This window comes from Podarcis liolepis (assembly GCF_965112155.1).
Source record: "Podarcis liolepis genome assembly, chromosome: Z".
In the NCBI taxonomy this organism is placed as follows: domain Eukaryota; kingdom Metazoa; phylum Chordata; class Lepidosauria; order Squamata; family Lacertidae; genus Podarcis; species Podarcis liolepis.
Window position 1 is genome coordinate 30,454,117 of NC_139570.1, and position 19,932 is coordinate 30,474,048.

Sequence of the window (19,932 nt, forward strand, 5' to 3'; positions counted from 1 at the left end):
GATTCAAACATAAGGATGCTGCTTTCAGAAGGCAAGGCAAGGTTCTTAGCACTAATAAAACATTGCCCATCTGTTGTAATGCCCAGCCCCATTGCAAATGACTTGCCACATTTTGGGGGGAATCGCTGCTTTTCTGTGTACATTTCGTGCTATGTTCTGTCTACTCTACAGTGGTACCTCGGGTTACATACACTTCAGGTTACATACACTTCAGGTTACAGACTCCGCTAACCCAGAAATAGTGCTTCAGGTTAAGAACTTTGCTTCAGGATGAGAACAGAAATCGTGATCCGGCGGCGCAGCGGCAGCAGGAGGCCCCATTAGCTAAAGTGGTGCTTCAGGTTAAGAACAGTTTCAGGTTAAGAACGGGCCTCCGGAATGAATTAAGTACGTAACCAGAGGTACCAACTGTACACAAATGGCCAGGAGAAAATTTGCAGTGGGTGGCAAAGTGCAAGATCTAATTCACAAGAGTGGCCATGAACTTTTTTAAATAATTTTTTTTTATATTTTATTGAAAATCTACAATAGAGAAATAAAGTGAAAAAGTGCTTGAGACTGTGGTACAAAACAATATATAGGTATATAAGTAGTATGGTTATTCTAATGAGTATACAATTATTAACAAGTTATTATGCTTTTTATAAATGCATTCCAAATATCATTATTTTTGTCCATACACAATCTACAACTGAAAGGGTCCGTTTGTACTTTGCAAAAGTAGTCATATTTTCTTTCCACTGTTGAAAGAGGGCCATGGTATCGTCTTTACAATTTTTTAAAATATCAATTATGTATCCAGCACTTATTCATTATTTAAGTGTCATTGCTAATTGCAACCCATAGCATAAGACAAAAAGTATTTGATTTTTCTTTTGCATCAGAAGTGAGTATCGTAAGCATTTAATGAGAAAAAACTCTAAAATGTTGCTAAAATGGTGAGCAGAAAATTTCTTTTTAATAAAATTAGTGTTACATTGTTACATCACTCTGTAGCAGAATGCTGCAACACTCATTAAAATTTGCTAATATTTTAATATTGTAAAAAATGGATGAGAAGTTTAGACTACAAGTATTTTAAAAAGTTGTTAATATAGTGCTTAGTGTTTTTTGTGTTTAGAATGATTAGGTTTTCTTCTTGAGCTAACACATAACCTGCTGCTGCTTTGCCCCAGCAAACACGCACACGCGCACATGTGCACACACCCCACTTGCAAGGATGCTTTGCTCAGTCCTGGCTCCAGAATATGGGGCTTGTGCATGGAAAAAATGGAAGGGGTACAAATTCTCTCAAGTTGCCTCTGACCTCCTTGGGTGCTCTGGGCAAAGGTCCGAAGGTCCCTGACCCCCCCCCCCAAATCTTCTGGGACAAGGAGTTTGCCTGCTTGTTTCCAGAGGCGGACTTTAGTAATATGGCACCCTGAGTGAGCACAAAATTTGGTGCTCTCCCCTAAATATTTCTTATTTTCACAATAATTCATTTTACAACAGAGTGTAGTATTTTGCACCCCTTCAGCTGGCACCCAACACAGGGGAAACGCCTGGACAGTCCTAAATCTGGTGCTGTTATGATGTCATGTGTCCACGAACAGAAGCAAGCATTCATCATGCTAGGGATTCACCTACATTTACCTTTTGCTTTATATGAACAGGTCTGCACTTTCCTGGTCTGTGTTTGAGTGCTTCTTCTTCTCCCCTCCCCACCGCTTTCCCCAGGAAAACCTGCTCTTTAACACGGAATTGGAACAAACTGCAATCTGAATTTTCCAAAAAATTGTTTCTGGCGGTAAAGAGTGGGTTTTCATGGGGTAATAAATGCCAGGGAAAGAGAGGTGCTTGGACAGAGCTTTAAAGTGTGGACCTGTGCCTAGTAACATGACACAAAATGAAGTCTGGATGAGCAATCTCAGTTCATACAGAGGAATTTTGTATCGGACATGAAATTATACCTGGCATGGAGAAAGTAGATGGGAGAAGAGCTTTCCTCCCTCTCTCCTAACACAATAACTCAAGGACATCTGATATTGTATGCTACTCTGTTACAATTTGAACTCTGCAGAATGCCAGTTGTAATACAATAAAGTACCACATAAGAAATAAAAGAAACAATAAAAATACAGGCACAAATCTTACAGCATCTAGCACAGCACATTCCAACTCCTGCAAGAGGCAGAAAAATAATTAAGTGGTCCACCAAGACCTCAGCAGTTTTCAAGTGTTCCGTGGAACGAAACATTTGAGTACTGTACTGGACTAGGTGGATGCTGCAACTTGCAATGCTGCACATCATCACATGAGGGCAGCCACACACAATCGCAAAGCTTCCCAGTTTGAGTCATGACTGCTCCCGACAGCTTCACGAATGCAGAGCATCTCAGGACTCCTCTACGCTTTACTGTTTTACATGCAATTTATTTTCAGGGTGCAGCCGCATTTAGAGTGAAGCACATGGGAAGGTGAGCAGGATCACACAACCACATTCCTCTCTAATACATGTTTGCTCTATGCAGAGCGGGGATTGATGCTAGGAGCTCTGATCGTCGGAAGATGGATATTGTGAACGGATGGCAGTAATGCCATCTTGTGTGGCAATATGAGAATTCTATCAGCATATGAGTGTTAAGAATATCTATCATGGTCCATACACACATGCAGAGTGTTACAGTAATCAGGGAACGGACACATATGCCAGGAGACTGGCATCTGACTGTACAAAACAGATGCCACTGGATGCATGTGGGAACCTGCCCACAGTACAGATCACATGTTCTATGCCCAGATTGGCAGATCAGACCCTAAATCTGGGCCTAAATACACCTGTGTGGTTAGCAAGCTCTGGATCTCACAGGAAACTGAGTGCAAATGGTCACATGGTGCACCTGTGTCCAGATAAAAATAATTAGAGAAACAGATATATTTCATTCTGAGACCAGACAGTTTAAAAGTATTTTTCTTTACTAGCAAAATCTTAATCCTGTTGCAGAATGTAAGATTAATCATGGAGTTGATACAAAAACATAGAGAATGAGCAAAATGTATAACATACACAATTTTGCCTTACCAGAGCTCTATAAGCAGGCAAAGTGGTGAATTTTCCACAAGAAAACTCCAAATTCCAGTAACAGCAGCTTACCTTTTTATAAAGTTTTGAAACACACCTAACCATGTAAATATGTTCTATTTCATTACATAGGTTAAGCACCTCTCTCATGTTCTGAAATTACGGTAATTGCCAATTAATGTAAAAATTTCTAAGCTTGATCAAATGCCATTTTGATGTAACTTTTAGGTCCTACAAAACATATTGAGGTAAATCATATAATTACCTTTTCCTGAAAAAATGAAGCTTTAAAAAAAGTACATTGCTTTATATTTTAATCTTAACCAAATTCCAGATATCAGGCGTGTGTCAGAAGGAAAATAAATTGATATGGATTTATATATGATTTTTATATATAGTAGTAACTTTGTATTAGTTAATTAGCATTTTTATATGTAACTGTGTATTTTTGTAATATTTTGTTTAAGTTGTCTATTGCTCTTTTGGTTTTTGTACGCCACGTAGAGATATTTTTCATATGTTAAGTGGTATAAAAAACCTACAACTATGGGATGATCAGCAGAAAAAAATCAGCTCTTGTGGACTTTTGACATGGATGCTGGCAGCTGCCAGAACCTCGATTGCCTCCAAATGGAAAAAGTTGCAAGGCTTGAGACTTTCACTTTGGTATAAAAATATGTGGAATTTATCACTAGCTGCAAAAACTGATAAATCACGTGTTGCCAAAGGCTTGGAGGACCCAGAAAAATCATGGGCTGTTGGGTGGGAATTTATCTTATGTACCTTTATACAGACACACAGGACTGCCTCTCTTCAGGGCAACATGAAACTGGTGGTGGTCTTAAACACCCCACCAACCTAAAATTAAGTCTCTCCTGAATATACTGTGCTGCTTTTTTGTACTTCTATTATTTTTGTTGAATTGGTTTATTTATTTATTTATTTTTTTACTTCAATAAAATGCTTTCTTGAAAAGCTTCTGTGATGTGCCAGGGAGCTATTTGGAAGCCTTTTTTTCTCTTCCTACAGAAAACTGGGGATGTGATGCTCAGGAGTCCTCAGGACAACAGCGTCACTGCTTCCATTGCTTTCCTCTTCCTCCTCTCCTTGATCACAGCAGCATCATAACAGCCCTTGAAACTGAATAGAAAGATCGGGACTGGGACAACGATGGTCAGCACACCACAGAGTGCAGTGCAAGCTGCTATCACTTGGCCGGTGACACTGACAGGGACAAGGTCTCCATACCCTACAGTGGTCAGAGTGATGACCGCCCACCAGAAGGCCTCGCCAATGTCACGAAACCCTATTTTAAAGTTGGTACTCAGCAGCTCCCCATAAAAGCAGAGGGTGCCAAAGAAAAGGACTTCAGAAGCAAAAATCAACAAGAAAAGGAGTATCTCTCTCAGGATGGATTTGAACATGCAAGGCAGCACCCTCAGCATCAGAGGTGTCTCCACGAGCCTCAATACCTTCAGGAGTTTGATGATGTAAATAATGCGGCACAGACCCAGCCACTGGACCAAAGGATGTGACTCCTGAGGGTGTGGCTCCTGTGAAGGTCTGGCCAAGGACAGCTCAATGTAAACTGGGAACAGGGAGAGGAGATCAGCGATGTTCAGAGGGTTCTTCAGGAATTTCTTCAAATCTGGGCAGCACATGATACGTACGAAGAACTCAGCTGTGAAGCAGAGGATGAAGAAAAGCTCAAGGTGGAGGAGGTAGGGGGGCACTTCGTAGGAATAGGCAGAGGGAAAGAAGTGATGGTAGTAATGGTGGTGGTGGCTCTCTATAGTATGGTCTGGGGTGATGTTTTTTATGAACCCCTTGGACTCCTCACAGAGGATGATGATGATGGCAATGGTGAACAGCAGAGAAACAACTGCCAAACCCTGCAAAGATAAATGAAGGGTGAACATAGGAAAATGGGCCCACTGGTTTATATTTATATAACTAACTATAACTAAATATTATATATATGCACGCACTGTATTTATTAAATTTATTGGTAACTTTTTGTTGCCAAAGGCAACTCACAAACTAACTAACTAATTAAAACCTACATAGATGCATTTTTTAAAAAAACACAACACGTTAAAAGAATACATTAAAGTAATGCAATGGAACATCCCACCTAAGAGGCCACAGATATTCAGAGGCCAAATGTCTGGTTAAAGAGGAAGGGTTTTGCTAGGCACGGGAAGACATATAACAAAGATGCCACCTACTCTCACGCGTTTGTTAACTTTTCCTACATTCACGTATCAGATTCTGCCCCTTTGGGTATAGAAGAGCCCACATGAGCACCAATAAAAGAAAGTTCTTTTTGAAGCAGCAAATATGGAACTCGGTACTTTAGGAGGCCAACACAGATGGCTTTAGAAGAGGACTGGACAAAATCGTGGAGAACAAGGTTGTCAATGGCTAGCAGCCATGATAGCTAAGCTCTGCCTCCACAGTTGGCGGCAGATATGCTTCTGAATACTAGTTTCTGGGGAGGGCACTTGTGCTCAGATCCTGATAGCAAGTTTCTCAGAGGAATCTGGTAGTGTAACGTATTCTGCACAATTTACTATATAATGCTATTCTGAATAATGCTTGTTATAGGGTGGCAGGTGCTAGAGTTTACGGAGTTTGTGGAGTCCAGGTGGCGGTGGGAGGAATTGCTGCCTTAGAGGAAGTTTGGTATATACAGCACCAAGTTAATTTGCAGAGTTGGGTTTTACATTCCCAATACTTGACCAGTCCCCTTAGCCCCTCTCTCCACCTTCCCCTGGCAAGTCACAGAGCCAAGTCTGGGACTTATTAAGCACATTCCTTACCATTGCACGTTTAGAGGAATGGGGCTTTTCAAAGAGATCCCACAATTTGGCCCGCCACCGGGCATACTGACTGCCACTCCTTCTCTCTTCCTGGATCAGGAGACCCTGGTCGTTGTCTTGCTCGTCGACAATCCCAATGTCGTGCACCTCCTCTTGGGGCCCTCTCCAGCAACAGGGGGCCAGCTGGGTGCCTGTGATCCCCCAGAAATCCAGCTCTTCCTCAAAGGCAGATTCACAGACACCTGCAGGGCAATGGAGTTGCTTTGTGCTGTAGTAGTTCAGCACCTGCCCAAACAGCCGGCCACTCCGATCAAAGAAGAACTCCTGGGTGCTAGGGTCATGGTCATGCTTTGTCTTGGCCTGGGGCTCCGTGAGGCTCCACAGTTTGGTCCCTGGGAAAGCCTGCAGGGTGCTAAGGAACGTTTCATAGCGGATGCCTCCAACGTTCAGAATGACCTTTCCGGTGGAGACCTCCATCTGTCTGATGGTGGTCCAGCTGGCTTCTTGCAACAACCTGGGAAGATTCAGAAAGGGGCTCAGTCAATAAAATTACAGTTTTGAATACTGCTATAAGCCACCCAAGTGTCAGCAGCAGTGCAAGATTCCAGAGGTTCTAGGCCCTTACCCAGGGTAATGTTTGGTGTTTTTATTTTTATATGTGTTTTATTTTATTTTTATATGTGTTGGAAGCCGCCCAGAGTGGCTGGGAAAACCCATGCAAGATGGGTGGGATATAAATATAATAAATAATAACAAGGCACAGTGGAGACAGTGGTGTCTTTATGATATGTGGTTTATTTACACATATTTGCAACCAGAATCTACGATGGAGAGGCTCCCAACAATACAGTGGTGCCTCGCAAGACGAAATTAATTCATTCCGCAAGTTTTGTCGTCTTGCGATTTTTTTCGTCTTGCGAAGCACGGTGTCGGGAAAGTTTTGGAAAAGCTTAAAAAATCACCAAAGTCTTTAAAAACCTCAAAAAAGGCTACTATGTACACTGCGTTCTACGAGTTGCTCCTCGAAGTCAAGTCGCAACTGTATTAACGGTGTTAAGAAAAAGGAAACAAACTTGCAAGACGTTTCCATATTGCGAAGCAGGCCCATAGGGAAATTCGTCTTGCGAAGCAGCTCAAAAAACAAAAAACCCTTCCATCTAGCGAGTTTTCCGTCTTGCGAGGCATTCGTCTTGCGAGGTACCACTGCACACTGCCAAGAGATTCTCTTGCTTCCCTTGTGACGGACAGCAGAGCCAGACCAGAGTCTGGTGATGCAGTTCCTCAGAATTCCCCCAGAGTGCTGGAGCCTCTCTCTGATTGGCTACCAAGACAGTCGGCTGGGGTGGGGTGGGGTGGAGGGTGGAGCCAGCACTTTGGGAGGGAAAATACTCCAAATGGTACAGCAGCTCAGGGGATCACCATGCCCCTTTTAAACTGTTTTGGGAGTCTTTTCTTTTTAAATATCTCCCCTCCTGACTCATTCCAGTAGAGTGGGATGGGCAAATGGTTGGGTAACTGACAGAAAGCACCATCTTATTGAAGAACCAAAGTATTAAGCGGTAACACCTATGCAACCACTGAGTTAAGAACTGAAGTGAAGTAACATGAAATAAGCGGAGCATTTACTATCTAGTCTAGGAACCTGTAACATCTACCTGAAGTGTAATAACTGAACATAAGCAACTGAAGTTTTAACAGAAGCTATGCTTGATTAGAAGCCTGAAACATCCATTAGATTTAGTATTATTAATAGGTTTGCTGTTTCCTGAATGACCATTACCTCCTGATATATCCTTTGTTTCTGGTTTCTACCAACCTTTATTGGCATAAGTTGAAATAGTAAAATCATAAAACCATACAAAGCTATCCTTTGTTTTACCCACTTCATTCTGTAAAATAAATGTTTCTTATTTGTTCAACTTTTGCCTGAGTCTCCAAGTATCTAAGATTTCCCTTACGCAAAACCCAAAAGATAACCCATTATTATAGGGTGTGTACGTAATTTGGATCTGCCACAATTGGTATATGGTGGTGGGATCTGCTACATCTCCCTAGGCACACCAGCCTTGGATCCAAAATAGAAATCGGCCATGCTCTCGGTCTCCTTTTATAGCCTGTCACAGTTTTGCTTGCACATCATTGCCACTCTAAAAACTCTGGCCTTTTAACTCCTGCTACTTACTTATTTTGAAGGAGGAGGGTCTCGCACCCCTCTGCTGTCCAGCACAAAGTAACTGCTTTGTTAATCACCCATCTCCCTGCCCCTTTGTGTAATGACTCAGCCGTTCTCAGGCTTTGTTCCCCTAATACCCACACTCAGCAAGAGGTTACCAGGCTAGCCTGGCTTGCATTTTTAATGTATGCATTGAACCCAGGTGTTCAGTGCTTGGCATAGTTTAACTCCCCAAACTGATTAATTCTAACTTATTGGACCAAGGAATTTAGAATGTCTCGTACCGTGCAAACTCATAACAATGCAATAACTTACCAGAGAACTTGGGGTTCTCGCCCTTGGGGGGGAGTTTTTGAGGTGGCTCCTCAGCAAAGGGTGGACCAGCTAAATATCTTTACAGCATGAATGCATCTTATGGATGTTTAACTTGCACGGTTCCAGCTACATGAAGGTGAAGCCAGACAAGCTGAAATCCTGCAAGCTGAATGCAAGTTAAATGGATGTTGTATTTGTCATTGTTATGAGAATTATAAGGTCTAAGATATAAAATAAATGTTCATGAATGTACCAGGCAAACGCATACATAAATATATAAATCACATGTCTGAAACAGTACAGGAAAACAGTCCTAAAGCCATTTTAACTCTTTCAGTGATCTCAAATATTCCTCTGCAGTTTGGATGGAAATGGGAAAAGCCTCCCCATTATCTCAGTGCTGCCCTCCCTTCCTCACAGGTGGTGGGCGGGGTTTGCGGCACAGAGCAGGGCTTACCTGGGCATGTGCCACCACCTGCTTGGGCTGGCCTTTGACCCACCCTCGGCCAGGGAGGACAATGGCTGGCCGGCTGGAGATGGGCCTAAGGCCAAAGAAAAGAGGCTGACCCCGTTGTCCAAGCCTCTGATACGGAAGGGGGGGCATGTCTTCTTCACCTCCTTCTTCGCTACAATATATCCATTTATTTCCAATTGTCAATGTCAAAAGGGACTAAAATCTATATAATTCATAGAAAATCAACGTGCCAATTTGCTCAATTTCTCTAGGACTCCATGACACCTCCCCTGTCCTCCATAATCCCTCAAGCAAGGTGTCAAGACCCTAATCCTGTCAAATCACTCTGCCAAGCCTTTCCTCAGGGCAAGGCCAGGTGGCAGACCATGCATACATGGACCATTGTCTTCTCATCAGGTACTCAGGATGTGCTTATCTGCGCATATCTCCAGCTCTGCATATTCCCCCCTCCCTCCTCCATATGTTAATCCTGTGTGACCCAACCTTTTCTTAATGTATTCATGATGTAATCTGTGTAACCCAACCTCTTCTTAATGTATTCATGATGTAATCTGTGTAACCCAACCTCTTCTTAATGTATTCATGATGTAACTGGGATGTATTTTGCACTGTATTCTGGGACATGGAGGGAAATTTCAAAAGTTCATGTCACCCCTTTCTCGCGGTTCAATCTCGTCTTGAACCTGTTGCGCAATAAACTTGGATCTTCTCCAGTTTGCTCCTGTCTCCAGCTGAGCTCATTTTCTTCTGCAGGGACCCGCGGACCTAGTCCGACGAGCTGGGTGGCAGAGTAGCCCCGCACCCAGATTTTACCATAACACCTCTTTCGCTGTTCTTCCTTCCAGGATCAAGATCATCAGGAGCATGTCGAGGTGGCCAGATTGAGGTAAGTAACCGACTTCTTTGCATTTTGCCTGGATTGGAGGGGGAGGCTTGGCCCCTCCGCCAGGCTAGGCCGCATTTTGCGGGCTTCTTTCTTTTGGCATTCTCGGTTTTCAGCTTTTTGTCCGGTGGTGGTGTGGGTTGGTGCTTGGGCCCATCTGCCGCCGCTCGCTTGGGGGGGCGCGCGCTCCACCAGCCCAGATGGGGGGCGGGCATCCCAGTTTGTTTTAACCCGAGTGGCGGCCTTTATTTTGTGGTGGCGCTGGGGAGGGGGCGCAAGGCTCCCCCACTGCCGCCATCTGGCTGGGCCACAGGGGCAGCCTGCTTGTTTTTTGCAGTGGCAGCGGGGGGGGGGGGGGAGGCATGGCTCTCTGCCGCTGCCATCCGCTGGCCCAGGCGGGTAGCGCGGGCTGCAGCTAGCCCGCAGGGGCGTCCTGCTTGTTCTTTGTGGCAGCGGGGGGGGGTGTCACCCACCAACCTTCTCTCAAATTAATAATTTCTTGCCTCGATATTCATTCTAGATCAGCGGTCTCCAAGTTAAAGATTCTTTTCCTTACAGGATAATATTATGCGTTCCAGGTCAGTGGGCGCTGCTGTGGTCATAAGAAGGTTGCTGGATTCAGAACCGGGAAGGAATTTTCCATGCATTGGCAGGTTTCACTTTCCCCATAGCATTTCATCACAACTTTGGCAGTTTTAGGCCTTGGCAATGTATCCTTTAGTCTAACATCAAGTCAGGGAGGATGCATTCATGCTCCCTCCCCATGCGGCAGCGCTTGCAGGGCCCGTTAAAGGGCAAAAACCAGGAGTCCCTGGCCCTAGAGCACCAGGACATAGGTTAAACTCGTGGGACGAGGTTGGTGGAAGGGCATGCTGTGTAAGTTTGCGCTTTGCAGTCCCCTCTCACTGGACCTCATCTGCCTGCATATCCTTAGCAGGGTGGGCTGAGAGGGTTACCTGCCAAGGCCTGTGCCAAGTTTCCCACTTCTGAAGCTCAATAAAGTTGTGGCCAATTTGAACCCATACTCTGGCCTCTTATCTCATCATTTGGGGTAAAGGGGTAGGCACCACAGACAGGGTTTAGCGCGTGTGCCCACAAATCCTGCCTTAAGGGCACATTTGGGTATGAATAGGGAGAGCCTGTGACCTGAAATCAGGAATTAAGTATTTATCATCACAAAAGAATGGCCAGGCTGTCCAGGTAAGCCCATTAACGGTGTCCCTGTCAGGCAGGAAAGGGTGGCATTTTCAAAATTCTACAGTTGTACCTCACATTAGGAACTTCATTCCAGAGGTCCGTTCTTAACCGAAACCGTTCTTAACCTGAGGTGTGCTTTCACTAATGGAGTCTCCCGCTGCCACCATGCTGCTGGTGCACGATTTCCGTTCTCATCCAGGGACAAAGTTCTAAACCCAAGGTACCACTGTATAAGGGCATTGTTCTGGGTTCCTCCTCCCTCCTGCGTGGGGTGTGTGTGAGAGCACCCTGTTGTAACAGTTTAATAAAGATCAGGCTTGCTGGCTGCTTTGCTTCTCAATATTCTCTGGTTAGCCTGTTATTTTCTCCTACTGATAGAGAACCTACATAAGGACTCTATATGGCTCTTGGGTACCCCATGAGGGAAAAGGAGCAGTTTTTTCTTATAACTTCATGCTTTAAAACAGTAACAACAAGAACAAAAAAATAATAAATGGGAACCAAGGCCTATGAGATCTCATGGGAACTTGGATGGATCCTTAAGATCTCACAATATCTCCTGGGAGCATCGCAGACCTGGCATGCAGAGAGGGTCTTGCTTCCTGAGTAAGGCAGAGAGCCTGAAAGCTGTTTTTGCACCAGGAAATTCAGTAGTCCGTTAAAGTCTCTATTGGCCAATAACTGGCAAAATGCTGTATATCATTATTATTTTCTTTGAAATTCACCAGTTTTACAATGGATATAAAAAAACAACAAACAATGATACTATCAAGGAAGACAAAAACATATGAAAGATAGTTGAGTTCACTTCCAGACTGTAGGGCCCTGCCAATTTATATTGGCTTCCACACGTCTTGGTGGTCCTGCTAGAACTTTGCAAACACACACACTCACACACAGAGTTCTGCTAGTTGTTGTTGGTGATCTAGGAGCTTCTCATGTACAGATTAGAGAAAAACCAAAATGTTTCCACCATTGTGCAGCAATGCACCATCAGAGACCAGCCTGGCACAATTTAATAGAAACTACTTAGGCTAGTAGTTGCCAAACTTTTTTGGGCCACTGCCCCATGCCTCCATAAACTCATAAAAAGAATTTTTCAGAAGAGCAGTTTGCATGATCTACTGAGGAAGATAATAGTGCAATAAAATTCATATTTAATCACACTTTTAATCAAAATTCAATTTATATCTATGTTCCGCCCAAAAAACTAACTTGTAGGCATGAGTATGTGTCACTGATGCACACAGATAATGTTCTGATCTAATATTTCAGCTAAAAAAAGGATATACTTCAAAAAATATTGCATGAAAAATATTTCTCAGGAAAATATACCTACCCACACTTACCAAACATGCACAAACCTTCACCTAATTAATGTATAAGAAAATCAATAAGCATTACCAACAGTTGTGAAAACTTAGAATTAAAAAAAATACAAACAGGACCAAAATACATAGCTTTGAGAGGGATAAAGGTAAAGGACCCCTGACAGTTAAGTCCAGTCATGAATGACTCTGGGGTTGCTGCGCTCATCTCACTTTACTGGCTGAGGGAGCCGACATTTGTCCACAGAGAGTTTTTCCTGGTCATGTGGCCAGCATGACTAAGCCACTTCTGGTGAAACCAGAGCAGCGCACGGAAACGCTATTTACCTTCCTACTGGAGTGGTACCTATTTATCTACTTGCACTTTGACGTGCTTTTGAACTGCTAGGTGGACAGGAGCAGGGACCAAGCAACGGGAGCTCAACCTGTCAAGGGGATTTGAACCGCCGACCTACTGATCGGCAAGTTCTAGGCTCTGTGGTTTAACCCACAGCACCACCTGTGTCCCCTTGAGAGGGATAAGAGCAGTTAAACTTTAAATATAAAGTGAGAAAGGTGCTTTGTTTCAGACTCTAGCGTGTCAATCATAAATAAGTGATTAACATGCTCAGAAAGGCTTGCCTTTGACCTCCTGCCACCCCCTTGCCTCTTAGCACCTCTCTAACTAATCCCACCCACCCCAGGGGGCAGTATCATCAAATTTGGGAGCCACTGATTTAAGCAGAATATGTTTGACCCACCTTTTCCGAGAACAGCTGCTCAGCTGTTAAATGCACCTCAAAAATCCATCTAGTTCCATTCATATTTATTCAAAAGTATTCTGATCTATGTTATGCAGAATTGCACACCAAAAGATGGACCTTAGCTGGCCACTAAGTATGTCCTCATCAGCTTCCCAAAAGAATGAGCTGGGTTGCAAGAACTACAACCAGGTGATGGTGTCCTCCTCCACCCCCCTCACTTATCTGCTAGGTAAGAGAACAAGGGCCAGGGTAGTGTGTGAGAGCTGAGCTGGAAGCTGGAGACACAGAGATATGCTTGCTCTGTGCTGGATCCAAAGCTGCAGCTAATAGAGAAGGGTGCTAATGCTGTGATCCCTTCTATCAAATGCTCAGGTTGTATATCTGACTGAATAATACAATAGATCCAAAAGACACCACAGTCTCTGCTGACTTTCATTCTAAGGAAACCAGACCTGCATAATCACAGGAACTCCTGGAGGCTCTGAGTTTGGGGTAGCATGTAACAATATATTCCTCCTTCCTGAGCAGGGAAGACACAGTATGTCTGAGCGCATCCCCTGGTGCATGAAAAGAAGTACGTGCAATGGCAAAGCTAGATGGCAGCCCTCAGGAGGTGCCACCACTGCAAATCGTGACTGTCATTTCTGCCTGCCTGTCTCTTCATGCCCTCCAAAGCCACAACTTGAGTGTCATCACCAACCTCTTCTGTTGTCTGCTAAAAGCCCCCATTGCACCATACTACACACACACATACGTGAAGAATCCCAGAGAAAAAGCTACAGCGCCAGTCCTTACCTCCACAGTCCCGATGCAGTGGTGGGTGGAGAGAGAGAGAGAGAATGGGGAAGAATAAGCAGGCAGCAAAAGGACTGAGTGAGCTGTCTGCAAAACACGATGCCTCTAGGGGCCCAGTTCCAAGCCTAGAGATGTCAGATGCCAAGAAGCAAAGCCAGCCAATCCAACAGAAAAGCTATTTGAGTGTGTGTAATGCACACCCTCCGCTCTGCTCCCCCAACATACCTTCCTATCAGCAACAACCAGCTATTATTTAGTGGACCATTTATAAATAAGCCAGTAACTCCCTTGCCACCCACAGCTCCTGAAAGAGCTCTGGCTTCTTGGAAATGGGCAGAGTTCAAACTCTCTTGGCTCAATTCAAAGCAGATTTGTTGTGCAACAAGGCGGCAGGGGGCTGGAGGGATGGTGAGGAAATGAAGCAAGAACAAATTGTTTTGTTCTTGCCTTTTCTGCTCAACTTGGCTGCCTCTCTCTGGTTAACTTCTTCCTCCTGGTGAAGAAGATGATGGGCAAATGAGGGTATTTTCACAGCCAAGGTTTTGAAACTGGCCATCTGGGGTGCTTGGGTTTCTGATGGGAATATATAGCAGAATGTTCACCAGAATGTGTCTTTTCTCTTATACATAACCAACATCTAGATCTGAGCATAATGAAGCTCACTGGGTGATTTAGGGGCCAGTCCTCACAGGGTTGTTGTGGGAAAAACACGGGCAAGGGGAGACTCTTTTTCAAAGAGGGCCAGATTTGATGAAGTAAAGGACCATGGGGGCTGACCAAAGTTGTTGAGCTTTATTTAGGATTAAAGTTGTTGAGCTTCAATTGCACCTCCCACAGACCAAGCTGAAATCATTGAAAGCATTGCTGGAGGCATCGCTTGGAGTTAAAAAGACCACCCTTCGCCAAGTGCAATCCCTATTTTTGCATGTAGGGTAGTTGCGCCAGGCCATGCCTTCTGTGCCCATCTGGCATGGCTCATGGCCAGAGAGGTAGCCCCTCACCATCGCATTAGGGTGAAAAAGCAGATAAAGGATGCTCTGAAGATTTGGCTTGCATTTTTGCAGGATTATAATGGGGTCTCATTTTGGCAAAAGAGCCTTAACCCTGGGGTGGAGTTCCAGGTCCATTCTGATGCTTCTGGCCGTTTTGGCTTTGGCGTGTTCTTCAGGGGCCATTGGTGTGCCCAGCCGTGGCCATCTTCTTGGCATGCAGCAGGCATCACTCGGGATTTAACCTTTCCGGAGTTTTTTCCTATTTTAGTCACCATTCGCATCTCGAATTCCAGGGTCTGTTTCTGGTCTGACAATCAAGTGGTGGTAAGAGTCATCAAAGTCCCAGAGGGTCATAAGGGTGCTGCTCCTGTTCATGCTGGAGTGCCTGTGGCACAATATTTCTTTCACTGCCCGCTTCATACCTGGCCTTAACAATAACATTGCAGATGCATTGTCTCATTTCTAGATGGAGCGTTTCCGCAAACTGGCACCAGAGGCAGCCCAGACCTCGGACGCCTTCCCAGACAATCTGTGGGAGATTGGAAGCGAGAAGTAAACCAGGGAGTATTGTCATCATTAGCACCCTCCACTAGATTCTTATTCCAGGGCCTGGAACGTGTTCGGGCATTTTCGTGGCACCAAAACACATTGCGCCAAGGAGGAGAAGGTGCTTCAATTCATGGTGCTCCTAAAGCGCAAGGGCCTTGCCATAAAACTTTTATGCTTTACAGGGCAGCTATCTGATTCTTTTGTAAATTCCTTTGTTGGCCAGACCCCTGTGACAGCTTCCACGTCAAGAAGATGCTAGCTGGGTGGTGGCGAGTCATTCCCCCACGTCAACATGGCAGGAAGCCTATCACTATCGACACAATCTAATTTGGAAAAAACTACCAGAGATCTGCTGGTTAAATTTCGAAACGCGTCTTTTTCAGGCAGCATTCTCCCTAGCCTTCTTTGGTGTCATGCGCATTGGGGAGTGTTTGGCTGGATCCCCTCAATCAGGGCTGGCAGACACCGACATTAAGTTCTCCAGGGATACATTGAATGTCAGGATTCGGTCCTCAAAAACTGACCAATTGCGGAAAGGGGTCATGCTGGCGCTGTCCCCGACAGAACAGGAGGGCCCCTGCCCATATCAGGACACACGCTGCTTCTTCAGGGTCCGGCCCAAGTGCAAGGGCCCTTTCTTCATTCATGCAAACACGCGCCCTTTGACGCGATCTCAATTCACAGCAGTCTTATGCAGAATTATAGCGGCCTGTGGTATTAGTCCCCAGGAATATTCCGGGCACTCCTTCCGTATCGGGGCTGCCACTTCAGCGGCAGTCCAGGGTTGGGACCCCACCTGCATTAAGATACTGGGCGCTGGTGCTTGGCAGCCTACAAAAGCTATATTCGTTCTGGCTCCTCCACCTTATCACTTGCAACTGAATTTTCTTACAGGTTTGCCCACCATGAAGATCTGGGTTGTAGGGCACAGCATTGTGCATTGGGGGGCAGATTATGCACGGTCGCACAATGGGGGCCGTAACCTTAACATCCTCCCCAAGGCACGCATTTATTGGATTGCCCAGTGGGGCATACATTGGTGGAGCTTGATGCCCATGTTGCGTAGTGCTGCGGTGGCGCATGGCCCTCCGAGGGTCTTGATTATTCATGTGGGAGAGAACGATCTAGTGGAACAAAAAGGCATTGCCCTGGCCCTTGCTGCAAGGGCAGATATAAAAAGCCTGCATGCCTTGTACCCCACAATGACTATTGGCTGGTCCAATCTCCTACCCCGTCTGCACTGGAGGGGGGTTTCCAATCCCTCTCACATCAATTATGCTGTGGGGAAAATCAACGGCCATGTGCAATACCATGCGGCAAATTGGCGGGTTCTCTATCCCACCATCTGGGCAGATAAGGCTGAACTATTCCAGGAGGATGGAGTGCACCTGACCCCACTGGGTAATGACCTCTGGCTCCACGACTTGCGACAAGCCCTTAGGGACTGGGTAGACTGCAGGGTTTGATTGATCCTCAGTTGTGGGACTTGGCGGTGAGGCCACTTAGGCCCTCGGGTGGCGGTTTTTAGGCCTTGGCAAGGTATCCTTTAGTCTAACATCAAGTCGGGGAGGATGCATTCATGCTCCCTCCCCATGCGGCGCTTGCAGGGCCCGTTAAATGGCAAAAACCGGGAGTCCCTGGCCCTAGAGCGGCAGCATGTAGGTCAAACTCCCGGAACGAGGTCGGTGAAAGTTTGCGCTTTGCAGTCCCCTCTCACTGGACCTCATCTGCCTGCATATCCTCAGCCAGGCGGGCTGAGAGGGTTACCTGCCAAGGCCTGTGCCAAGTTTTCCACTTCTGAAGCTCAATAAAGTTGTGGCCAATTTTAACCCATATTCTGGTGTCTTGTCTCATCATTTGGGGCAAAGGGGTAGGCACCACAGACAGGGTTTAGCACATGTGTCTGCAGTTTCCGCCCTCCCTTCCGCATAGGTGGGCGGGGTTTGCGTCACCAAGCGGGGCTCACCTGGGCGGGTGCCACCCACCTGCTTGGGCCAGCCTTTGACCCACCCTAGGCCAGGGAGGACAATGGATAGCCGGCCGGGGGTGGGGCTAAGGCCAAAGAAAAGAGGCTGACCTTGTTGTCCAAGCCTCTTTTGGTGTTCTTCCTTCCAGAATCACCCACCCACCCTCCCTCAAATTAATAATTTCTTGCCTCCATAATTTCATCCTAGGTCAGTGGTCTTCAAGTTAATGATTCTTTTCTTTCCAGGCTAATATTTTGCGTTCCAGGTCAGTGGGCGCTGTTGCGGTCATAAGATGGTTGCTGTATTCAGAACCGTGAAGGAATTTCCCCTGCATTGGCAGGTTTCGCCAATTTCATATTACTTATTGCCAATACACACTTTTATCATAATTAAACTTTTTCTTAATATATCTAATTTCTTATATCTACCTTGCAACTATTACTGAAGTTCCTCGAATGCTGCAACAGAATTTAAACTACTATATTTATTTTTCAAATATTGTTTGAAAACCTCCCATTTTGAAACAAATTCCAGTTTTGATTTATTCTTTACTTTTTCTGATAATCCATCTAATTCGGCATATTGTGTCAGCTTTTGGATCCAATCTTGTATAGAGAGGATTTCATTACTTGAAGAGTTGAAGGTGGCTCTTATTGGACTCAAAATTTGGTCACTGATGGCAGTGATGTGTGGCAAGGTAGCCAATGCCCAGCTGCCACCGAGAGGGCCCAGATGAGCGTCCAGAGCGTGGTGGCCTTGGGCAGGGACAGTGATCTGTCACTCAGGCATTACCTTCCGTGTTGCGTCCCTTTACAGGCTTGACAGGGTTCATCTGTCTGTGATTGGGAATGAATTTTTGGCTGACCTCCGTGTCAGCGGGGTTAAGGGATTGGTTACAGGTGTGAGTGGCTGGCGGCAAGCGTGGGTGCTTGTGTGGCGGATAGGCTCTGGTTCAGGTGATAGGGATGGGAGAATGCACTTGCCATCCCTATGTGAAGGGTATTCCGTTAAAGGTTTGGTCGATGGTTTGGTCAACCCCTGAGAGAGGGTTGTGCGCGTGCATGAGTCCAGGGTGGCAGAGATAGCCTGTTCCCGGCTTTCCGCTTATCCAGGTATTCACCCTAGGCTGACCTATGCTGGTGCCCAAGGTCAGCGCTACCTGCAACAGTGCAGGGAGCTAGCCGAGCCAGAGCCTATGCAACCACTCACTTGCTGTAATCAATAAAGTTGTGGCCTAAATTCTGCCAAAAAATCAAACCAAATTTTGTGTCTTGTGTGAATTTATTTAGGGTGGGGTTTAAAGGTCTGAACATGCAAAAGGAAATTGGCAATTTGCCTGTTCTGGATAGGGTTGCCTCCCTCAGAAGGAGCAAATGCAACACATGGGCTAGCTTACAAAGCCGATTGGGGAAGCCAGTGTTGCATGTGTGACATCATACACACACGCGACACTTGGTGCATGCATCGCACATATATGTGACATCAAACACATGCTAAGTGTCATGTGTCACAAGCAGCCCAAGCCGAGCATCCCAAACTCTGAGCACTGTGTGCACCATCAGTTTCTCCACCTCTTCCTCCTGTGGCTGCCAGGGAAGGAGGCCCTGACTTTTCCTGACTTCTCCTCTGAGAAGGAGAAGGAGGCATCACCAGGACAAGCTGGGGCCACATTCCCCAGTAACTGTAGGAGGAGAAGCCCGCCACAGAAGCCGCATCTCTGCATTCAGCCTCCTCACCCCCCAAGCTAGTGCCCCTGTCTTGCATACATCTCTGTCACTAGAGGCCCAGGTGTCCTCTGCGGCTAGGAGAGCCTTTTGCCAGCTTTGTCTGGTTTGCCAGCTACAGCTGTTTGTGGACAGGGACAGCCCGACCACTTTAGGATATGCATTGGTAACCTCAAAGCTGGATTACTGCAATGAGTTCTATGTGGGGCTGCCCTTGGGCCCGTTTAGAAGCTCCAGCTGGGCTGCAGCCAGATTGCTGATGGGAGCTTCAGGCTGAGGATAATTGACGCCATCTTTGAAACAGCTGCACTGGCTGCCCGTCTCCTACCAATCCAGGTTCAAGGTCCTTGCATTCATTTACACAACTGAACAACTTAGGTCCAAGGAATCTCAGGGACTACCTGAATCCTTATAATATTCCAGCTTGATCGCTGAGATTGCAGGAGCGCCATTGGTCATTCCCCAAGTCGGCAAGGTTCATTTGACAACAGCGAGAAATAATGTCATTGGACCAGTCCTGTGGAACTCTCTGCTACTGGAGATTGAGCAAGTGCCTTTTGTTTCAGCTATTAAACGTCTGCTGAAAACATCCCTATTCTGCCAGGCCTATACAGGCAAGTAATAAGGCATCCTTCCACAATGTTTAATTGTTGTCTGTTTTTAACGTTTTTGTGGTTTTCATTGTAGTGTTTTATGTTTTTCTTGTTGTAAATCACTCTGATAGTTGTTTTAGAATGACACAGCAACATACAGATATTTTAAATAAATGAATAAATAACCACATAAGAATTCTCAGAGTGTAACAGTCAGTCCCTTCCTAGGGAACCTTTGGAATTGTAGCTTTGTGAGGGGAAGAGGGGGTCTCCTAACAACTCTCAGCACCCTTCACAAACTATAGCTCCCAGGAT

The 19,932-nt window shown here is 45.6% G+C and overlaps 1 protein-coding gene across 1 annotated transcript in view; it reads right to left on the reverse strand.

Annotated features, from left to right (window-relative positions):
• Positions 1-2,937: 2,937 nt before the first annotated feature.
• Positions 2,938-19,932, reverse strand: part of LOC310697902 (uncharacterized protein) — a 29,776-nt gene continuing 12,781 nt past the window's right edge. Inside the window, exons 4-5 of the mRNA XM_083484507.1 lie at positions 5,884-6,418; positions 2,938-4,953 (exon numbers count right to left, since the gene is read on the reverse strand). Coding sequence (XP_083340633.1) covers positions 4,120-4,953; positions 5,884-6,418 — 1,369 coding nt within the window. The 3' untranslated portion in view covers positions 2,938-4,119. The remainder of the gene's footprint in view (positions 4,954-5,883; positions 6,419-19,932) is intronic.